The sequence below is a fragment of the Talpa occidentalis genome, unplaced genomic scaffold (genome assembly GCF_014898055.3).
Source record: "Talpa occidentalis isolate TD23 unplaced genomic scaffold, MPIMG_talOcc4v2.1 talOcc4.16, whole genome shotgun sequence".
Lineage (NCBI taxonomy): Eukaryota > Metazoa > Chordata > Mammalia > Eulipotyphla > Talpidae > Talpa > Talpa occidentalis.
The window spans coordinates 33,770,461-33,788,559 of record NW_023601653.1 but is presented as its reverse complement, the minus strand read 5'-3'; the positions used below and the strand labels follow the sequence as shown (position 1 = coordinate 33,788,559).

The window sequence follows — 18,099 nt, the reverse complement described above, 5'->3', positions numbered from 1 at the left end:
ATACAGTATGATTTGACTCATTTGTGAAATACAAAGAAAACAAGACAAAGCAAACCCTTAGACTCTGACACAGAATGGTGGTTACCAGAGAGTAAGGAGGGGAGAGCAAATAAGTAGAAGGACTCAACTGGTTGATGGCAGCTGGTAGTTGGACATTTGGTGGTGGTTGCAATAAGAAAATGTAATCTTGAAATCTATTTAGTTTTGTAAACTATTGTTACCTCAAAAATAAAACAACAACTCATGCACACAAGGTCTTTTTAATGATTGCTTTTATTTTTTTAAGAATTATTTATTTTTTTATTTTTTTTAAGAATTATTTATGCATACAAGAACTGGGTACAGGCCAGAGGTGCCGGGGTGTGAAAGTATTTACCAAAGACAGAGCAGGGAACAGAACAGGCAGATTGACTGAAATACACTGCTGAGTGGAGCAGTGGGTGAGTCAGAGGTCTGCTGCGCCATGTGGGTTGCTCCATGGCCAGCCGGGGATCAAACTCCTGCTGCGGTGGCTGCGGATAGCTTGATAGGTTGCGTCTTAACCCCTTGCGCCACCAGGGAGGCCTAATGGCTGCTTTTTCCCTAAATAAATCTAAGTATAATAATCTGCCAGTCCATTTTCAAATTACAGCCAGTCACCTTTTTAAAAAAAAAAGATTTATAGATTTATTTTTGCATAGAAGAACTGGGGTGTAGGCCAGAGGTGCAGGGGTGTGAGAAGACTAACCAGAGACAGAGTCGGGAAGCAGAACAGGCAGATCAACTGAAATACACTGCTGAGGGGAACAACAAGGGGAGCAGCAAGCAAAACAGGAGAGGTCTGCTGTTCCATATGTGGCTTAGCTCCCTGACCAGAGATCCAACTCAGGCTGTTGTGACGATAGAGCTGAGTCTTAACCTCTAGGCCACCAGGGAGGCCCCAGAGGAATCTTTTAAAAGTCAAATCTGATGATGTTAGCCCCTTTGATTAAACCCGTCATTGCTAAAAGGACCTCTCAGTGTTGACCCTGTCAATCTCATCAGGAGTTTTTCTTTTTTTTTTTTAGATTTTTAAAAAGATTTATTTATTTTATGCGTACTGCTGGGGTGTAGGCCAGAGGTGTGGGGGTGGGGGTGGGGGGGAAAGTGAGAGGATTCACCAGAAACAGAGTGGGGATCAGAACAGGCAGATTGACTGAAATACACTGCTGAGGGGAGCAGCCGGCAAGTCAGGAGAGGTCTGCTGTGCCATGTGGGTTAGCTCCCTGGCCAGGGATGGAATTCTTTAAAACAAGATTTATTTATTTATTTATTTTATGCTTACAAGAACTGAGGTACAGGCCAGAGGTGTGGGGGGTGAGAGGATTCACCAGAGATAGAGTAGGGAAGAGAACAGGCAGACTGAATACACTGCTGAGGGGAGCAGCGGACAGGAGAGACAGGAGAGGTCTGCTTCATCACGTGGGTTGCTCCTTGGTCAGCTGGGGATCGAACTAGTGCTGCAGAGGCGGTGGCCAATTGCTTCATAGTGCTGTCCTTAACCCCTTGTGCCACCAGAGAGGTCCCTAAAATAAATAAATCCTAAAAAACAAAAGAAATTCAAAGGTGGGCAAGTCTTACACAGTTCTTCTGCTTAGCAAGTCTACAACCAAATGAGGGTAGACATTTTGTCAAGTTAAATTCTATTAAGTGCGGTAAGGGTTATGAAATATACCGGAATTACTGGTGTTATGAAATACCTAATTTAGGAGGCAGGAGAGGAGAAAGAATGGACAGAGGGAGAAAAATGGGTGGTCAGGGAACCCTTTTCTGCTTAAACTGAGACCTGAAAAACGAGTAGACAGGGAGCTATGGGGAAATGAAAGCAATTCAATAGTTATGATCTGGCATCCTCAGTGAAACACCATTCAGGACTGAAGAAGGACACACTGGCAGATGTGGCGTACAGCGACAGTGGCTGTGCACATTAGCCTTGTGCACATTCCCTGGACAAGAATGGTGTGCACATTCCCTGGACTAGAATGTTCCGCACTTCCACATTCACCCAAACTGGGATGCCTCCGATTCCTGGTTCCTTAATCCCGCGGGCTCCCACCAAGCGCAGAAAACTAGGGGCCGCGCCCCGCCCTGCGGCTGACAGCGAGCAGGAGCTCATCCCCCTGCAACCTCACCCAGCACAGGCGCCGGAAGCCCCGCCCACATCCAGGCACGTCCTCCACGCCCCGCCCCTTCTCGCCCCGCCCCCGGCGGAGTCCTCCGGGCGCCTGCTGCCGCGGCGGCCACGTGACGCGCGCGTGACGTAGGAGGAAGGAGACGCCATTAGAGGGAGGCGGAGAAGGAGCGCTGTTCGCCTTTTCCTGGGTGCCTGACGTGGTCGCTGGGGCCCTTCATTCTCCGACCGCCGGTCGGCTCGTCCAGGCCTCGTCCCCGCAGGAGTGGAGACGGCCTCAGCGTTGGCCGGGCTGGGGCGGTGGGGCCTGCGCGGGCCGCGGCTGTAGAGGCGCCGCGGAGACCGTGGGGAACTCGGCGCGGCTCTAGGGCTCGAGCGACCGGGAAGCGCCAGAATGGCTGCGGCCGGCGGCGGGGCGGCGGCGGCGGGCCGAGCATACTCGTTAAAGGTGGTGCTGCTGGGGGAAGGCTGCGTGGGGAAGACGTCGCTGGTGCTGCGCTACTGCGAGAACAAGTTCAACGACAAGCACATCACCACTCTGCAGGTGCGGCCCCGGGGAGCGGGAGGTGGCACCTGGGGGCCCCTGCATCCCCGGGCTGGGAGGACTTTGCTGCCGTGGTCCCCTGCCGTCTGGGGTTCACTAATTGCGGGCCTGTCACCTCCACCTTCCTCTTCTGAATTCGCTCAAGGGACGCTCCGGGTCGGGCAGTCCGTGGAGAATAAAGACAGGCTGTTGGTAGGGGAGGGAGTGGAAGGGCCCTGGGTAAGTCCCGAGGCCACCCCCACCCCCACCCCCTTGGTGGCTGCGCAGGTCTTGTAGTCGCCGTCGGTGGACTCGTTTTCCCCCGTCGATTCGCTTCTGCTTGGGCCCTAGGTGTCCTCTCCACAGTCATCAAATGTCAGATTCTTTCGGAATTAGGAACTTAGCTTCGGGTTTGGTTTTGCGAACTAGGTGATTTTTAACTTCAGCGCTTGCTGATGACTAAGTGTTTATGCAAGTTCCATTTTGTCCTGTCTTCGAGTAACATGCTGATTGGTAAAACATTTCTCTCCGGAGGGTTTTTGAAATGACCGCTTGCCGTTGTGGATTACGCAGTTTCATTGCTGCCTGTGTGGGTCTGACTTGTATTCCGGGTCACTTGTATTCCACGAGGTTAGTATACCGACAGTCACCTGGAAACGCCGTGGAAATATTGGCCAGCTATTGGCTCCCAAAGTAAGAGCTTAGCCGCTGCTACTGTATTCTTTCCCGTAAAACAGAGTCGGCTTTCTGTGTTATGGTTAGTTGGAAAAGTGTTAAAATGTAATCATTGATTGGCAGGGAAGCCAGGCCTTTGAGGCAGTTGTGTTTCTCCGTCGAAATAAATTACTTTGCACATGTTAGAAGAAACATATCCTACTAATCTGATTTGATCACTCTAGTACAGTGAAATCTAGTGGACTTTTGATCCTGATTATTCCATCTATTTAGCGTGATTTTGTGCAAATAAATTAACTTCTCTGTGCCCAAGTTTCTTCATCTATTAAAATGGCCATTATAATATCTGGCTTACAGAATTGTCGAGATAAGTATACATAAGACTACTTAGGACTTGGCCAGTGTAAGCTTGACATCTTTCTTTATTAATGCCTCCCAATTGCATAATAGATCTTAATTAGAGATTGTGTAGTGTGTAAGAACATGGACACTATTTAGTAGAATGCCCAGTCTCCTAATTGTTGTGATTTTTGATGTTTGATGTTACTATTAAACTACGTCTAGAATTTATAAAGGCTCATTCCACAGGCCTAAGATAAAAGAGAATATCATTGTAAGTGAGCTCTAATTTTTTTTTTAAAGATAATTTAGTCCTTGAACCTAAGAATTACACTTTCATTATACATTACAAGAACATTCTTGAAGCTAAAAGAAGACTAAAGAATTTTTAAATATCAGAGAGAAGAACATGAAATTAGATCTCCAGTATCACAAGTATAGCAGTGCTGATTCTAATACTTACAGAACAGCTTTGAATCAAGGATTTTGTTTCCTACCAATGCATGGGAACAGCTTTATAGCTAATCTGATCTCTTTTAGCTATCAGTTCATCTCATGTCTCAAACATTTTTTTCCCAGGGAAATATTTCTTCAGTGTGACTTTAAGAAACAAGTTTGGGGCCTCCCCGGTGGCGCAGTGGTTGAGCGCTGGGTTGCAAAGCTGCCTGCAGCCTCTGCAGCGCCGGTTCGATCCCCAGCTGCTCCCCGGCCACCGGAGGAGGGTCCCACATGGCGCGCAGACCTCTCCTGCCACCCCACATGGCGCGCAGACCTCTCCTGCCGCCCGCTGCTCCCCCCAGCAGTGTACTTCGGTCCTTCTGCCTGCTCTGCTCCCCGCTCTTGGTCTGGTGAATTCTCTCACCCTCCCGCGCTTCTGACTGTACCCAGTGCTTGTATAAACAAAACAAACAAACAAATAAATAAATAAATAACATGCCTCTATAAAAAAAAAAAAAAAAAAAAAAAAAAGAAACAAGTTTGTATGCTTTTAATTCCCAGATGGAAAGGAGATCATGCATCAAAAAAATATGAGAGGAAGACTTATCTCCTTTTTTGTCAGCAAGATTCCTACTACTACCTATCTTTGTACAGTTCTTTATATTTCAAGAGTACATGCTCATGGATTCGTGTTTCAAAGAATTACAGGATTGAGAGGAACCTAAGATCGTTTACAATTTACTGTTTCAGTCTTTTATTTAATGCATTAATCATCTTGGTGGTAAGATGAACTGATACAGAAAGTGGAAAACATTATGTACTGAGGTGGCCTATTTCATATTTGGACAGGTCTAATTTCAAATAAATTTTTCAGTGTGTCAAGCGCAGATCTGTTTTCCTGTAGTTTTCAGTCACAGTTCTGCCTTTTGAATGAGGGTCACACATTTTATGTCCCTTTAGCTATTGGATGATGGTTATCCCATCTCCTTGGTCTTGTCTTTTCTTGGGTAAACAGCGCTAGTTCCTTTAACTGGAACTCTTATGACATTGTTGTAATAACTATTTTGACAACTCTTCTAGACACTCACTATTTAATCATTAAATTATGATGTTTTGAACTGTGGAAATGATTCCAAGTGTGGCTTGAACTGAGCACACATCACATTTGTTTATGAGAATCCTTTTCTTTCTTCCTTTTTTTTTAAAGACTTATTTATTTATGCATACAAGAGCTGGGGTGTGTGTGTGGGTGCTTGGTGAGAGGATACACCAGAGACAGAGTGGGGAGCAAAACAGCCGAATTGACTGAAATACACGCAGAGGGCAGCAGCCGGTAAGACAGGAGAGGTCTGCTGTGCCATGTGGGTTAGTGCCTTGGCCAGGGATCGAGCTAGTGGTACAGATAGCTTCACAGTGCGGAGACTTAACCCCTTGCGCCACCAGGGAGGCCCAAGAATTCTTTTTTAACATTGAAGTAAAAAAGGATTCTGAGCTTCTGGGCAACCATCACGTAGATTAATATTGATTGGACTTGCTGTCTTGGTCTTGTTTTTAAAAAAAAAAAACAAAGTACTGCATCTCTCAAAATCTTCTTCCTTTGATTTTTAAAAAGTTTTTTTTTTTTTTTTTTGTCTCTAATGTATTTGACCCATTAAGTTGGCTTTGAGAGATTTGCTCCATTGGCTAAAACTTAGTAATAATCCTTTTAAATTTGATCCTAAATTTCATTAATCACTGATAGAGTGGGTTAGGTGCTTGGTTGGGTCATGTGCATACAAAAAATAAGGTATGTTCCCTGCTGTCTGGATTAGCTACTCCTTATAACTTTGTCACTTGAAGGTTTAATAAGAATGTCTTCAGACCTTTCCTCACTCACCTGCTGCTCCCCTCAGCAGTGAATTTCAGTCAGTCCGACTGTTCTGCTCCCCACTCTGTCTCTGGTGAGTCCTCTCACCCCCCCGCACCTCTGGCCTGTACCCCAGTTCTTGTATGCATAAATCTTTAAAAAAAAAAAGACTTAGAAAGAGAGAGGGCCAAGTACCAAGCTCTGCAGTAGATTTCAGGATATTCCAGTGATACTTGACCAGGTGGAGCTGTTTTTTTTTTTTTTTTTTTTTTTGAGAGAGAGAAAAAGTTATTATGGAGTATTGTACATATTGATGATGGAAGTGAAAACTAACTTAAGATTGACAGTTATAGGCAAGTATCTAGTGGAGATAGTTTTTAATGAAAATGGCTATTCTAGTATTACAGATCTCCTAACTTTTTTGTACTCACCACAGCAGTTTTGCCTACAGAGGATATCATGAGCTGCTGTGTCAAATGTTTTTGGAAGACATGGCAAGCTGTGTTTCTGCATTAGGAGACAGTAGGATGTGGTGAAAAGAGAAAGAACTTTGAAGTTAGACATGGGTTTTAATTTTGGCTCCTAGTTCATAACCATCTTGATCTTGGTAGGTTAATTTAAGATTTGTAAGCTGGTTCTCTATAAAATGAAAGACCCTTACTCCTGAAATTTTATGGGTGTTACATAGACAGCCATCATATGCATTGCTCCTAGCATGGTGTCTTGCACATACTTGTTTAATGTTTATTGTTGAATGAATAAATAGTGCTAAATTTGCCTTGGTTTCTTCCATAGTAACTCAGTCAAAATGATAATGGGGTTAATTTTACATGACTTATTTGAGAACACATGATATGTCTGAAGGCTCACTGCATTTTAAAAATTCTGAAAAAGAGAGAGGGAGAGAGAGCGCGTGGATGCGCTCATGCGCTTATTATCCTAGAGGTTTTTTTTTTTTTTTTTTAAAGATTTATTTATTTATTTATACATGCACTGGGTACAGTCAGAAGCGCGGGAGGGTGAGAGAATTCACTAGAGCCAGAGTGGGGAGCAGAGCAGGCAGAAGGACCGAAGTACACTGCTGAGGGGAGCAGCGGGCAGCAGGAGAGGTCTGCGCGCCATGTGGGACCCTCCTCCGGTGGCCGGGGAGCAGCCCGGGGATCGAACCGGCACCGCAGAGGCCGCGGGCAGCTTCGCAACCCAGCGCTCAATCGCTGCGCCACCGGGGAGACCCTATCCTAGAGTTTTGACTGGGATTGACATTTGTGGAAATTCACTTCTTTTTTGAAAATTGTGCTTTGTTTTTAAGTTCTGCTTCCTTTTTGCTATGCTCCTCAGAGGACCATAATTATCGATAATTATGACATGATCTTGTTGGTGAACTCCATGCAAACTCAGGATTCCTTCCCTAGTCTAAAAATCTTGATCTCTTAGAGAGTGCTGAGGCTCTCTTATGTGATTTCCTTGCTGACTTTGGGGTGTTGATAAACTTGATAGAGACAAGAAAGACATTGGTGTGATGAGGGAGTTATAGCTTGTTCTTGGAATTTTTTTAAAGCAGCGCTGCTAAACCTGAGCAATAAAAATCAAGAATTGTTTGTTTCATATCTGTCATAATCTTAACATTGTGCCAGCTTTGGGATATAAAGATGAGTAAGGTGCTTTAACTGTTAGCTTTCATGACTTTTTTCTTAAATATTTGTGCCGTTTTGATTGTAACTACCTCCGGTCTTTGGTATGTCTCTTTATCTGTGCTCTTACATGATTACTTCCTTTTCTTTAGTTGTACTACCATCCTCCCCCCTCCTCTTATTGAAGGTACTATAAAATCATGCACTCTAGTTTATTATTATTATTTTTTTAGATTTATTTATGCATACAAGAACTGGGGTGTAAGCCAGAGGTGCAGGGGGTGAGAGGATTCACCAGACAGTGGGGAACAGAACAGGCAGATCTACTGAAATACACTGCTGAGGGGAGCAGCAGGTGAGGCAGGAGAGGTCTGCTGCATCTTGTGGGGTCAGCTCCTTGGCTGGGGATCGAACTCGAAAATCATGCACTCTACTCTAAATTCGGTTTATCACTTTTTTTTTTTTTTTAATACAAGCACTGGGTACAGTCAGAAGCGCGGGACGGTGAGAGAATTCCCCAGAGCTAGAGCAGGGAGCAGAACAAGCAGACTGACGAAGTACACAGCTGAGGGGAGCAGTGGGTGCAGAAGGAGAGGTCTGCTTGCCATATGGTACCCTCGCTGGCGTCCGGGGATTGAACTGGCGCTTCAGAGGCTGCAGGCAGCTTCGCAGCCCAGCGTTCAACTGCTACGCCACTCGGGAGGCCCCAGTCTATCACTTTTAACTAGTCTCCTATGTAAGAATACTATTGTCTGTAATCAGAACCATTAACCATCTTCCCTTTTACAATTCTAACCAGAAATCTACCTGTTTGCTACCTAAAAGCTAGGGTAGAGTGCCTGAGATTTGATTTTGCAAAGTAGTGCTGGAAGGTTGACTGGGCAGATAGTATTTTGTCAGTTTGGCAAATGAGATAATTTAAGACTTGGATTAAATTTCCCAGTCAAAAATTGTTGGAGGCAGCCACCCTGCGTAGTGAGCAAAAGGGCCTTGACCCAAGTCTTTAAGGCATGTGAAAACACATGCGTCTCGGAGGAAAACCTCTGAGTGACAGGACTTGGTGTTGAGAGCCTGGAAAGTGACCTGCGTGGAGTCGGGCTTTTACATCTCCACAGTCTGGGAATAATAAAATGGAGAGATCCTGCGCAGTAAGCAGAAGGGCCTTGACCTGAGTCCCTAAGGCATGTGAAAACACATGTGTCTCGGAGGAAAACCTCTGGGTGACAGGACTTGGTGTTGAGAGCCTGGAAGTGAACTGCGTACATCTCCACAGATTGACAACAACAAAATAATGAGCAAACTTCCCAGGCTCAGGCTAGGAGGCGATAAGATTATGTGTGTGAGAACTAACTGCCTGGTATCCTACTGTCTAAAGTAAATAGATAATAGTAAAAAAATAGACTAATCATTCATACGTGTTATCATTATGTGGTATACTTTGATGTTACACCTGCTACAGTTAAAATAGTATATAATAAGCACTAAGACAATAAAGATTTGCTGCATGGTGGACATGACAGTCCCCCATGTCTGATTTCCTTCACCGTCGCGGGTCAGGACTCACTAGAAGTCCACAAAAAATAGTAATGTTGTTCCATGTTTTCATAAGGCTAAATGTACTACATTTTCCTCCATACACCTATACCTGAGCAACACTTGACATTGAGGTTTCAGCAGTTGGTTTTACATTTAGTGTCATAGTCTCCGGCCTAGCAATCTTGATTTCCTTTTTTGTAAGATTAGTGTCTTGCATATCTGAAATATCTTTCAAGTAGCCTTGGAAGCCACATTAGTATTGATTTATAATACCTTTATTAAATAAAATAGTCTAAGTCCTTCCTTCCCTCAGTATTTTACTAGGCACATGTGAGCTATGGAAGACTGGGTGATTATTTTTTTTTAGGAAAAATTTTTCTCAATTGTGACTATGAACTCTTAATCTAGCTGACATTTGCCTTTTTATTTTTATTTTTTTTTTGAGATTTATTTATGCATACAAGAGCTGGGGTACAGGTCAGAGATGCGGGGTGTGAGAGGATTTACCAGAGACAGAGTGGGGAACAGAACAGGCAGACAGACCGAATTGCACTGCTGAGGGGAGCAGCGGGCGAGTCAGGAGAGGTCTGCTGCACCATGTGGGTTGCTCCCTGGTGAACCTGGAATCGAACTCGTGCTGCAGAGGCTTCGGATTGGTTCGTATTGCGTTGCTTAACCCCTTGTGCCTCCAGGGAGGTCCCTGACATGGCAATTTTCTGCTTTGTGCTTTGAACTGCTTTAGAAGTGACTTTGACTCGCCTTTTCAATTTACTTGGACTCTAAACTGATTTTTTTTAAGGTTTATTTTATTTATGCATACAAGAGCTGGGGTAGGTCAGAGGTACTGGGGGTGAGAGGATTCATTAGAGACAGAGTGGCGAGCAAAACAGGCAGATTGACTGAAATATACTGCTGAGGGGAGCAGTGGTCGAGGCAGGAGAGGTCTGCTGCGCCATTCGGTTAGGCATCCCGCTTGGTCTTTTGATGGCTAATTTTTATTGCCTTGCAACAGAAGACCAATTTTATAAACCATTTGCCTGAATCCTTTCATGTCTTAAGGTCTGGGAGTGATGGTAATAGATGCTTTGAAATCCTTGAGCCAGAAACAGTGTTAGTGACTGTAGCAAATTTAATGTAGCTGTTTGGTTATACATTCATTGTCTCTTCCCACCCCCACCTCCTGTCTTCCCCCTTTCCTCCTTCCTCCCCTCTTTTTCTCTCCTGTTAGTGAAAGTCTATTGAACTCAAAAAAAAAAAAATAAAGACAGGAAAGAAAGTATTTGTCCATAATTCAACTACCATCATGCTTTAGGTATTTTGCTTTGCCAGTGTTTAGCAAGCATAGCAAGTAATCTAGCTAGCAGATACAGTTTCAGTTGTTTCTTTCCTAAAATTATATATATATATTTTGAAATAGAAATTTTAAAAAATCCGCTCTGATTTCAAATAAGATGTTGGGTAAATAAGTATTATGGTAAATGACAATCTCAGTGTGAGCTAATAAGATTATCAATTTTGGGACCTTCCTGGTGGCCCAGGGGTTAATGTCTCAGTGCTGCCAGCCACTGCTGCATGAATTCAATCCCCTGCCAGAGAGCTACGCACATGGTGCAACCGACCTCCACTATCACTCCCTCTGCTCGTCTCAGCGATGTATTTTAGTAGATCACCTGTTCTGCTTCCCACTCTGTTGCTGGTGAATCTTCTCACCCCCTGCCCACACCTCTGGCCTAGACCCCAGTTCTTGTATGCATTAATAAAAAAAAAAAATCTTTGGGGAAAAAAAAGATAATCGATTTTGTTAATATCCTAAAATTTGGATGATGAAATTATTGGAATTTAAAGTAGTAGTGCTGTAGCTTGGGGTTTAGAGGAATAAAGTAGGATACTTGTTACTTTGTACCTAACCTGAGAAAATTTGGGGAGATAAGTTGGTGTCCAGGAACACTTAGTCTCTTAATGGGAAAAATGCTATTTAGGAATGAGTGTGTGTTCTAGAATAGGCAGTTTTGTATAATGGAAAACACAGTGGATCAACAGGCTTCCACCTACTCTAGCATCTTGACTGGATTATCTGACCTTTTATGAGTCACTGTTATTTCTTTAAATCTCAGACTCAGAACTGTAAAATAGTTAATTACCTACTCCACAGGGTCATGATGGAGATTAAATGAGAAAACCCCAAGCATGGTGGTTGGCACATAGTATGTACTATTTTTTTTTTCTTATGTTCCTAAAACTTACTGAATTGATAACACTTATTGCATAAATAAATAAATATTAAAACGAAAGACTAAACGTGCTCAAAAAACAAATACAATTACACCTTAAAATAAAGCTGAAAGAATTTATTTAATATCAAGGTAGCAAGTAATTAAAGGCTAAAATCTTTATTTTTTTTATTAAAGATTTATTTATTTATTTATATAAGCACTGGGTACAGTCAGAAACGCAGGAGGGTGAGAGAATTCACCAGAGCCAGAGGGGAGGGCAGAGCAGGCAGACTGACTAAATAACACTACTGAGGGGAGCAGCGGGCAGCAGGAGAGGTCTGCGCACCATGTGGGACCCTCGCCTGGAGGCTGGGGATTGAACTGGCGCTGCAGAGGCTGCGGGCAGTTCGCAACCCAGCGCTCAACCGCTGTGCCACCAGGGATACCCAGATCTTTCTATTTATTCATATAAGAACTGGGGTGTAGGCCAGAGGTGCCAGGGGTGAGAGGATTCACCAGAGACAGGGGGAGCAGAACAGGCAGATTGACTGAAACACACTGCTGAGGGGAGCAGCGGATGAGACAGGAGAGATCTGTTGCGCCATGTGGGTTAGCTCTCACATGCTCCCTCATGCTGCAGTGGCTGCGGATAGCTTCATAGTACTGCATCTCAACTCCTTGTGCCACCAGGGAGGTTCTGGAAAAACCAGTTTTTGAGGGAAGTTCAGTCTAATTTTAAATTTGTTTGAGAGAAGGAATCATTTAACTTGACTTGTCAAATATTTAGCTAGGATTCAGAGTTTGAGTTTCTTTACATAGCACTGATATTGAAACCATGAATATGGTTGAGATCAAGAAATTATACAGGTAATAAGTGGCAAAATTGAGATTTAAGTCCAAAGGTCTGCTTTAGGGTTCATATTCTTTTTTTTTTATTTTTTTTTTAAAAGATGTTTTTTTTTTTTTTTTTTTTTGCATACAAGAGCTGGGGTACAGGCCAGAGATGTTTCAGATGTTTCTCTGTTACAGCAGAGAGGTTTCACCAGAGACAGAGTGGGGAACAGAACAGGCAGATTGACTGAAGTACACTGCTGAGGGGAGCAGCGGGCGACTCAGGAGAGGTCTGCTGTGCTATGTGGGTTGCTCCCTGGCCGGCCCGGGATCGAACTCATGCTGCAGAGGCTGTGGATTGCTTCACAATGTGGTGCTTAATCCCTTGCGCCACCTGGGAGGCCCCATATTCTTTTTTTTTTTTTTTTTTAAAGATTATTTCTGCATACAAGAGCTGGGGTGCAGGCCAGAGGTGCGGGTGCTGAGAGGACTTACCAGAGACAGAGTGGGGAGCAGAACAGGCAGATCCACTGAAATCCACTGCTGAGGAGAGCAGCAGGTGAGATCTGATGTGCCATGTGGGTCAGCTCCCTGGCAGAGATCAAATTTGTGTTGCAGTGGCTGCCCATAGCTTCATAGTGCTGAGACTTAACCCCTTATGCCCCCTGGGTCGCCCCAGAGATCATATTTTTAACCCCTGGCTATCAATATAATGAAAGAAATCCTTTATTCACAAACATGTCATAAACATGTGTTTGGTCTTCTCATTTTCCAAGTTACTTCTTTTGTTCTTTTGCCATTTATGTTTTACCCTTTTCTGCATAAACTTTCATTTAATCTTAATTAGTACAACTTGAGCTTTGAAGGCAGACATTCTTGGTTTGGAGCTCTGCCATTTGTATTTATCTGAAGATTCCTTTGTTAATCACCAAATCCAGTGACCTTTTTTTTCTAATTTTCTTTGGTGTGTATCCAGCAAATAGTTCTTACTGAAATCTAGGTTCCATCTCCAATAATAATTTACCACTCAGCTTTTTTGTTTGTTTTACCTTTTACATAGCTTTGAACTCTGATTTTTCTCTCCACTTCAGTTACTCTTGATTTTGTTCTTTTTCTCCTCTTCTCTCTTCAGGGACTTAGTTGAGGCCCTTTTTGTTTTTCTCTTCAACTTTGTAATAGCTTCCTGTCTCCCGTGTCTAGTCTTGTCCTTTCTAGTCCAATTTCCCCTTCTAACCCAGTGGTAGTCTCTGAAAATATAGCTCTTATATTTCACTGCTTAAAAACTTGTCAGTGGTTTTCCATTTTCAGCAGTATTATCCCTTAACAATTTTCTTTAGGATATTTCTCTATGGAAAAAGGTAAAACGAGTTTGGGAAATGCTTGTATAAATGCATTTAGCCAGCTTTCTTTTTTGTAGTCTCTTGGTGTGCTAATGTGTATTGTGAATGTACACAGGGGTTACAGAGCAAATGCAGTATTTCTCAAATATATAGTAGCAGTCTCTTATCTGAGGGCAGAATGTCCCAAGACCTCCAGTGAGTCTGAAATTGTGACCGGTACCAAGCCCTATCTAGTAAGTCCTTTCCTAACATTGTCAAATTTTCTTGGAAACTGTGACTTAATGTGAAATGACATGTATAATGGAAGCAGGCCCTCGAATAATGTCATTCAGTGTTGACTGGGGTTATTTTTTCTGCATCAGTGTTACAACTAAATGATGTTAAATGAAATAATGTTATTTGAGGCCCTGTTTTTTCCTATGGACCTATGATAAAATTTAACTTATGTAAGGCACAGTAAGAGATTAACAACAATAATAAAATAGAATAATTTTAACATTGTGATAAAAGTTGTATGAATGTGGCCTTTCAGAATATCTTACTGATTATAATATTTTCAGGCCATGGTTGACTGCCCGTAAGTGAAACCAGAGAAAGCAGAAGCACAGTTAAGGGGAAGGTACTATATCTGATTATAGTATACATTAACAAAATACATGTCTAGTGTTTCAGAATATGTTTTATTAAAACCCACAAGAATAAATTCCATACTTTAGGATATTGAATTCTAGGACATTTTTGATTCATTTAATCTCTTCCTATACTTGTAGTCTTATCTCTGGCATTGACCATACCAACATGGAGTTCCCCATTGGGTAGAAGTCATGTGTTTCAGCCTTCAGTGGCTTCACCACCTGTCAGGAAAACCCCCTACTACGCCTAGAGGTGTGGTCATCACTGTTTGTCTGCAGCATTCTTTGATTCATTCAAGAAGACTTTACACTTCTTTTCTTAGTACTCTTTTTAGAGTATACTTGGCAAGAACCTCCATTTTAACCCTTTGCACTCCGAACCATTTTACGATATTTTGATTTAATTTCTTGTGCCATTTCAAGATAAAACTTCAGGGAAACATTCATGTCTCAAAAAGTTGCGTTGTGGGCCTCCCCGGTGGCTCAGCGGTTGAGCGCTGGGTTGCGAAGCTGCCCGCGGCCTCTGCGGCACCGGTTCGATCCCCGGCTGCTCCCAGGCCACCGGAGGAGGGTCCCACATGGCGCACAGACCTCTCCTGCCGCCCGCTGCTCCCCTCAGCAGTGTACTTCGCTCCTTCTGTCTGCTCTGCTCCCCACTCTGGCTCTGGTGAATTCTCTCACCCTCCCGCGCTTCTGACTGTACCCAGTGCATGTATAAACAAAAAACAAACAAATAAATAAATAAAATAAAAATATGCCTCTATAAAAAAAATAAAATTAAAAAAAAAAGAAAAAAAGTTGCGTTGAAATAACCTCAATTCCCTGTAATCACTAATAAATTGCAATGTCCCCTGAGAGGGGACAGTGGAGTGCAAAGAGTTAACTGTTATCACGTTACTGTAACTGCCTTTGCATTTTTATTTCTGCAGGAGACTGTCAGCTCCTTGAATACTGGACTGATTTCATTTATATGACTTTAGCATCTGGGACAATTTTTGGATATAGGTTAAACTTTTGAGTTATAAAATAATTATAGGAACATGTCAGATAATGTTGGAATTTATGCATATAGTTAAGTAAGCCACCAGTAAACATTTCTTTTATCTCATCTTAGACCTCTCTTAGATTTTTATAATTAGTAGGTAAAGTGGCATCAAATAAAATGCCATAAGAAATTTTTATAGGGGAAAATGTCTTTAAAAATATAATTAATTATAAATTTTTCTTTATTTTTTGTAATTATTCATAAGACAGGTATCTTTTTTCTTAGATTAGGTAAGTAATATTCTGTGTTCAGTGAAAATAGTTGTAATTAATAAAAACTTAGTAATTGCTTTTTCTTCCAGATAATTTGAGTTTCATATTGAGGTGACGCATTCGTTTATAGTATTTAGGGTAAGAAATGTTACTTTATATGAAGCATTGTTTAATGTATATCTTTCTTTTCTTAGGCATCATTCCTAACAAAGAAGTTAAATATTGGTGGGAAAAGAGTAAACCTTGCTATATGGGTAAGTTATTATTTTCAGTTGTGTGGGTAAAAGCCCTTGCTTGTTCTTAATATCCAATAATTAATTGGTTCAAGGGATATAAATTTAAACTTCTCAATTTTTTTTTTTTTAGTTAACTGAAAGTTGCCAAACCTTTTGTTAATAAATTGTTTTTCTAAAATCTGGCTAAGAATTATACCTTGAATACAAGCGTACACATGTATATTGCTCTAACTTTTAAGCTGGAGATAAGAATTATATTTTTGAATGTAATTGTGTTATACATGAATTTTTCAACTCTGAGGGATTCCACATCAGAGAAAGGACAGGGTGGGTGGACAGGCTGCCTCACCTTTCTTCCTTGTGTCTTCATGTTCTATCCTCCTAAGGGAATACATTCTCTCTTTTCTCCATCCTTGGAGAACCTGAATTTTAGGCAAGGCTGATTCCTACATCATAATCCATATAATGGCCTTTTTGACCCTCTGGCAACTGAATTGCTTTTTTGGTTGGTGTGGGGAAATTGCTGAGGGGAAGAGGGGATGGAAGAAGAGCAGTAATTTTTTATATCAGTAAAACATTAAGTATTGTATATAATTTGACTGAAAAAATTTATAACCTGTTTTGTTTCTTCAGTGTTTTGGGGTTGTGACTTCATGTTCTACTTACCAATTAATAAGTTTACTGTAGTTGCTACAGCAGATGTATGTATTTTTTCTTCTGATCTAATAAACATTTTGTTTCTTTATTTAGGATACAGCAGGTCAAGAGAGATTCCATGCTTTGGGTCCAATTTACTACAGAGATTCAAATGGAGCCATTTTAGTTTATGATATAACAGATGAAGATTCTTTTCAGAAGGTATTCTGTTTACTTATGGGTAGATAACTTAGTAGAAGGAAAATACTGATTTTTCAAGTTTCCATTAACATACCTTTTTGTTTACTTATGTGATTAATCTTGGTTTTAAAGGTATACAGTTTGTGCATAAGTGGCGACCACTTATATATTTTAATTGTGTATTTAATTTATATTAATATGACTATCAGAGTTTTTAATAGTTTATTACATGACTTTCTCAAACATTAGGAAAGAGAAATAATCTGAAGTGAAGCTTCAGAAAAGCATAGTTTTTTTCCTTCCTATTAAAAACAAAATCACATACTTTTCTTTGATTCCGTGTACAGTTGGACAATTCTTGTTGTGATTGCACAAACCTTTATTGTAAACAGGAAAAAGAACTAAATCAAGTTTAACCTCTTTCTCATCACAGTTATCCTGGAGGGTAGACTATACATTTTATTATTTTTTAAAAGATTTATTTATTTATGCATACAAGAACTGGGGTACAGGCCAGAGGTGCAGGGGGTAAGGGGATTCACCAGAGACAAAGTAGGGAGCAGAACAGGTGGATCTACTGAAATACACTTCCAAGGGGAGCAGCGGGCAAGACTGAAGAGGTCTGCTGTGCCATGTGGGTCACTTCCCTGACTAGCCAGGGAATTGAACTTATGCTGCAGTGGCTGGTAATAGCTTGATAGCTCTATCTTTAGCCCCTGTGCCACCAGGGAGACCCCAAACTCTACAGTTTAAGAGGACAATTTAGGTAGTGCTTTTTTTTTTTTTTTAAAGATTTTTTTTTATTTATTTTTGTATATAAGAACTGGGGTGTATTCCAGAGGTGCAGGGGTTAAGAGGATTCGCTGGAGACAAAGTGGGGCAAGAACAGGCAGATCTACTGAAATACACTGTTGAGGGAAGTAGCAAGAGAGACAGGAGAGGTCTGCTGCACCATGGGGTTTAGCTCCCTGCCAGGGATCAAACTCATGCCACAGTGGCTAGCTGGCTGGCTGTAGCTTGATAGTGCTGAGACTTTAACCCCTTCGCCACCAAGGATGACCCTAGTGTTTATTTTAAAGCTCCTTTTTTGTTACCCCCTCTTGAAGCATATACAGTAAATGTAGATTTTTAAAATTGTTTGGGCTCTTGCTGACACCATGGTCCACTTCCTCTTTGGATTTGCTTTGCGGCAGTGTATTAGGGAGGTATCTGGCTCAGAACTGTGACATACCAAACCTGACTGAAAATCTTGAAGATATTATAAAGGACTTGGATGCCAAGAAGAAACCCTGTAGATCTGGAGGTCAACCCCAGCACTGCCTTCTCAATACACTGATTCTGCTGCAGTGAAGGGCCACCTTTACTATCTGAACCAAAATCTTTTAACTTACTGTCTCAGTGATTATTTTCTTTGCTAAGCCCTGCGTTGTCTTAATGGACAGATAGGGTTTCATGTTCAGAATAGCTCTGACTTTTGCAGTACCATTGCCTTTTCCCATCCTCCTTCCAGCCACATAGGGGCTTCTAAGAATGGAGTTTTGGTGTTCGATTAGTAATCGTGGCCTTTATTTAGTTGTTGCTCCCTTATTCTTTGAGATTTCTTTTACCTGTTTTTA

General features: G+C 41.9%; 1 protein-coding gene across 1 annotated transcript in view; it reads left to right on the top strand.

The window, feature by feature from the left end:
* The first annotated feature begins 2,274 nt into the window (after nt 1-2,274).
* RAB21 (RAB21, member RAS oncogene family) overlaps nt 2,275-18,099 on the top strand; it is a 34,095-nt gene continuing 18,270 nt past the window's right edge. Inside the window, exons 1-3 of the mRNA XM_037513979.2 lie at nt 2,275-2,693; nt 15,605-15,664; nt 16,397-16,504. Coding sequence (XP_037369876.1) covers nt 2,544-2,693; nt 15,605-15,664; nt 16,397-16,504 — 318 coding nt within the window. The 5' untranslated portion in view covers nt 2,275-2,543. The remainder of the gene's footprint in view (nt 2,694-15,604; nt 15,665-16,396; nt 16,505-18,099) is intronic.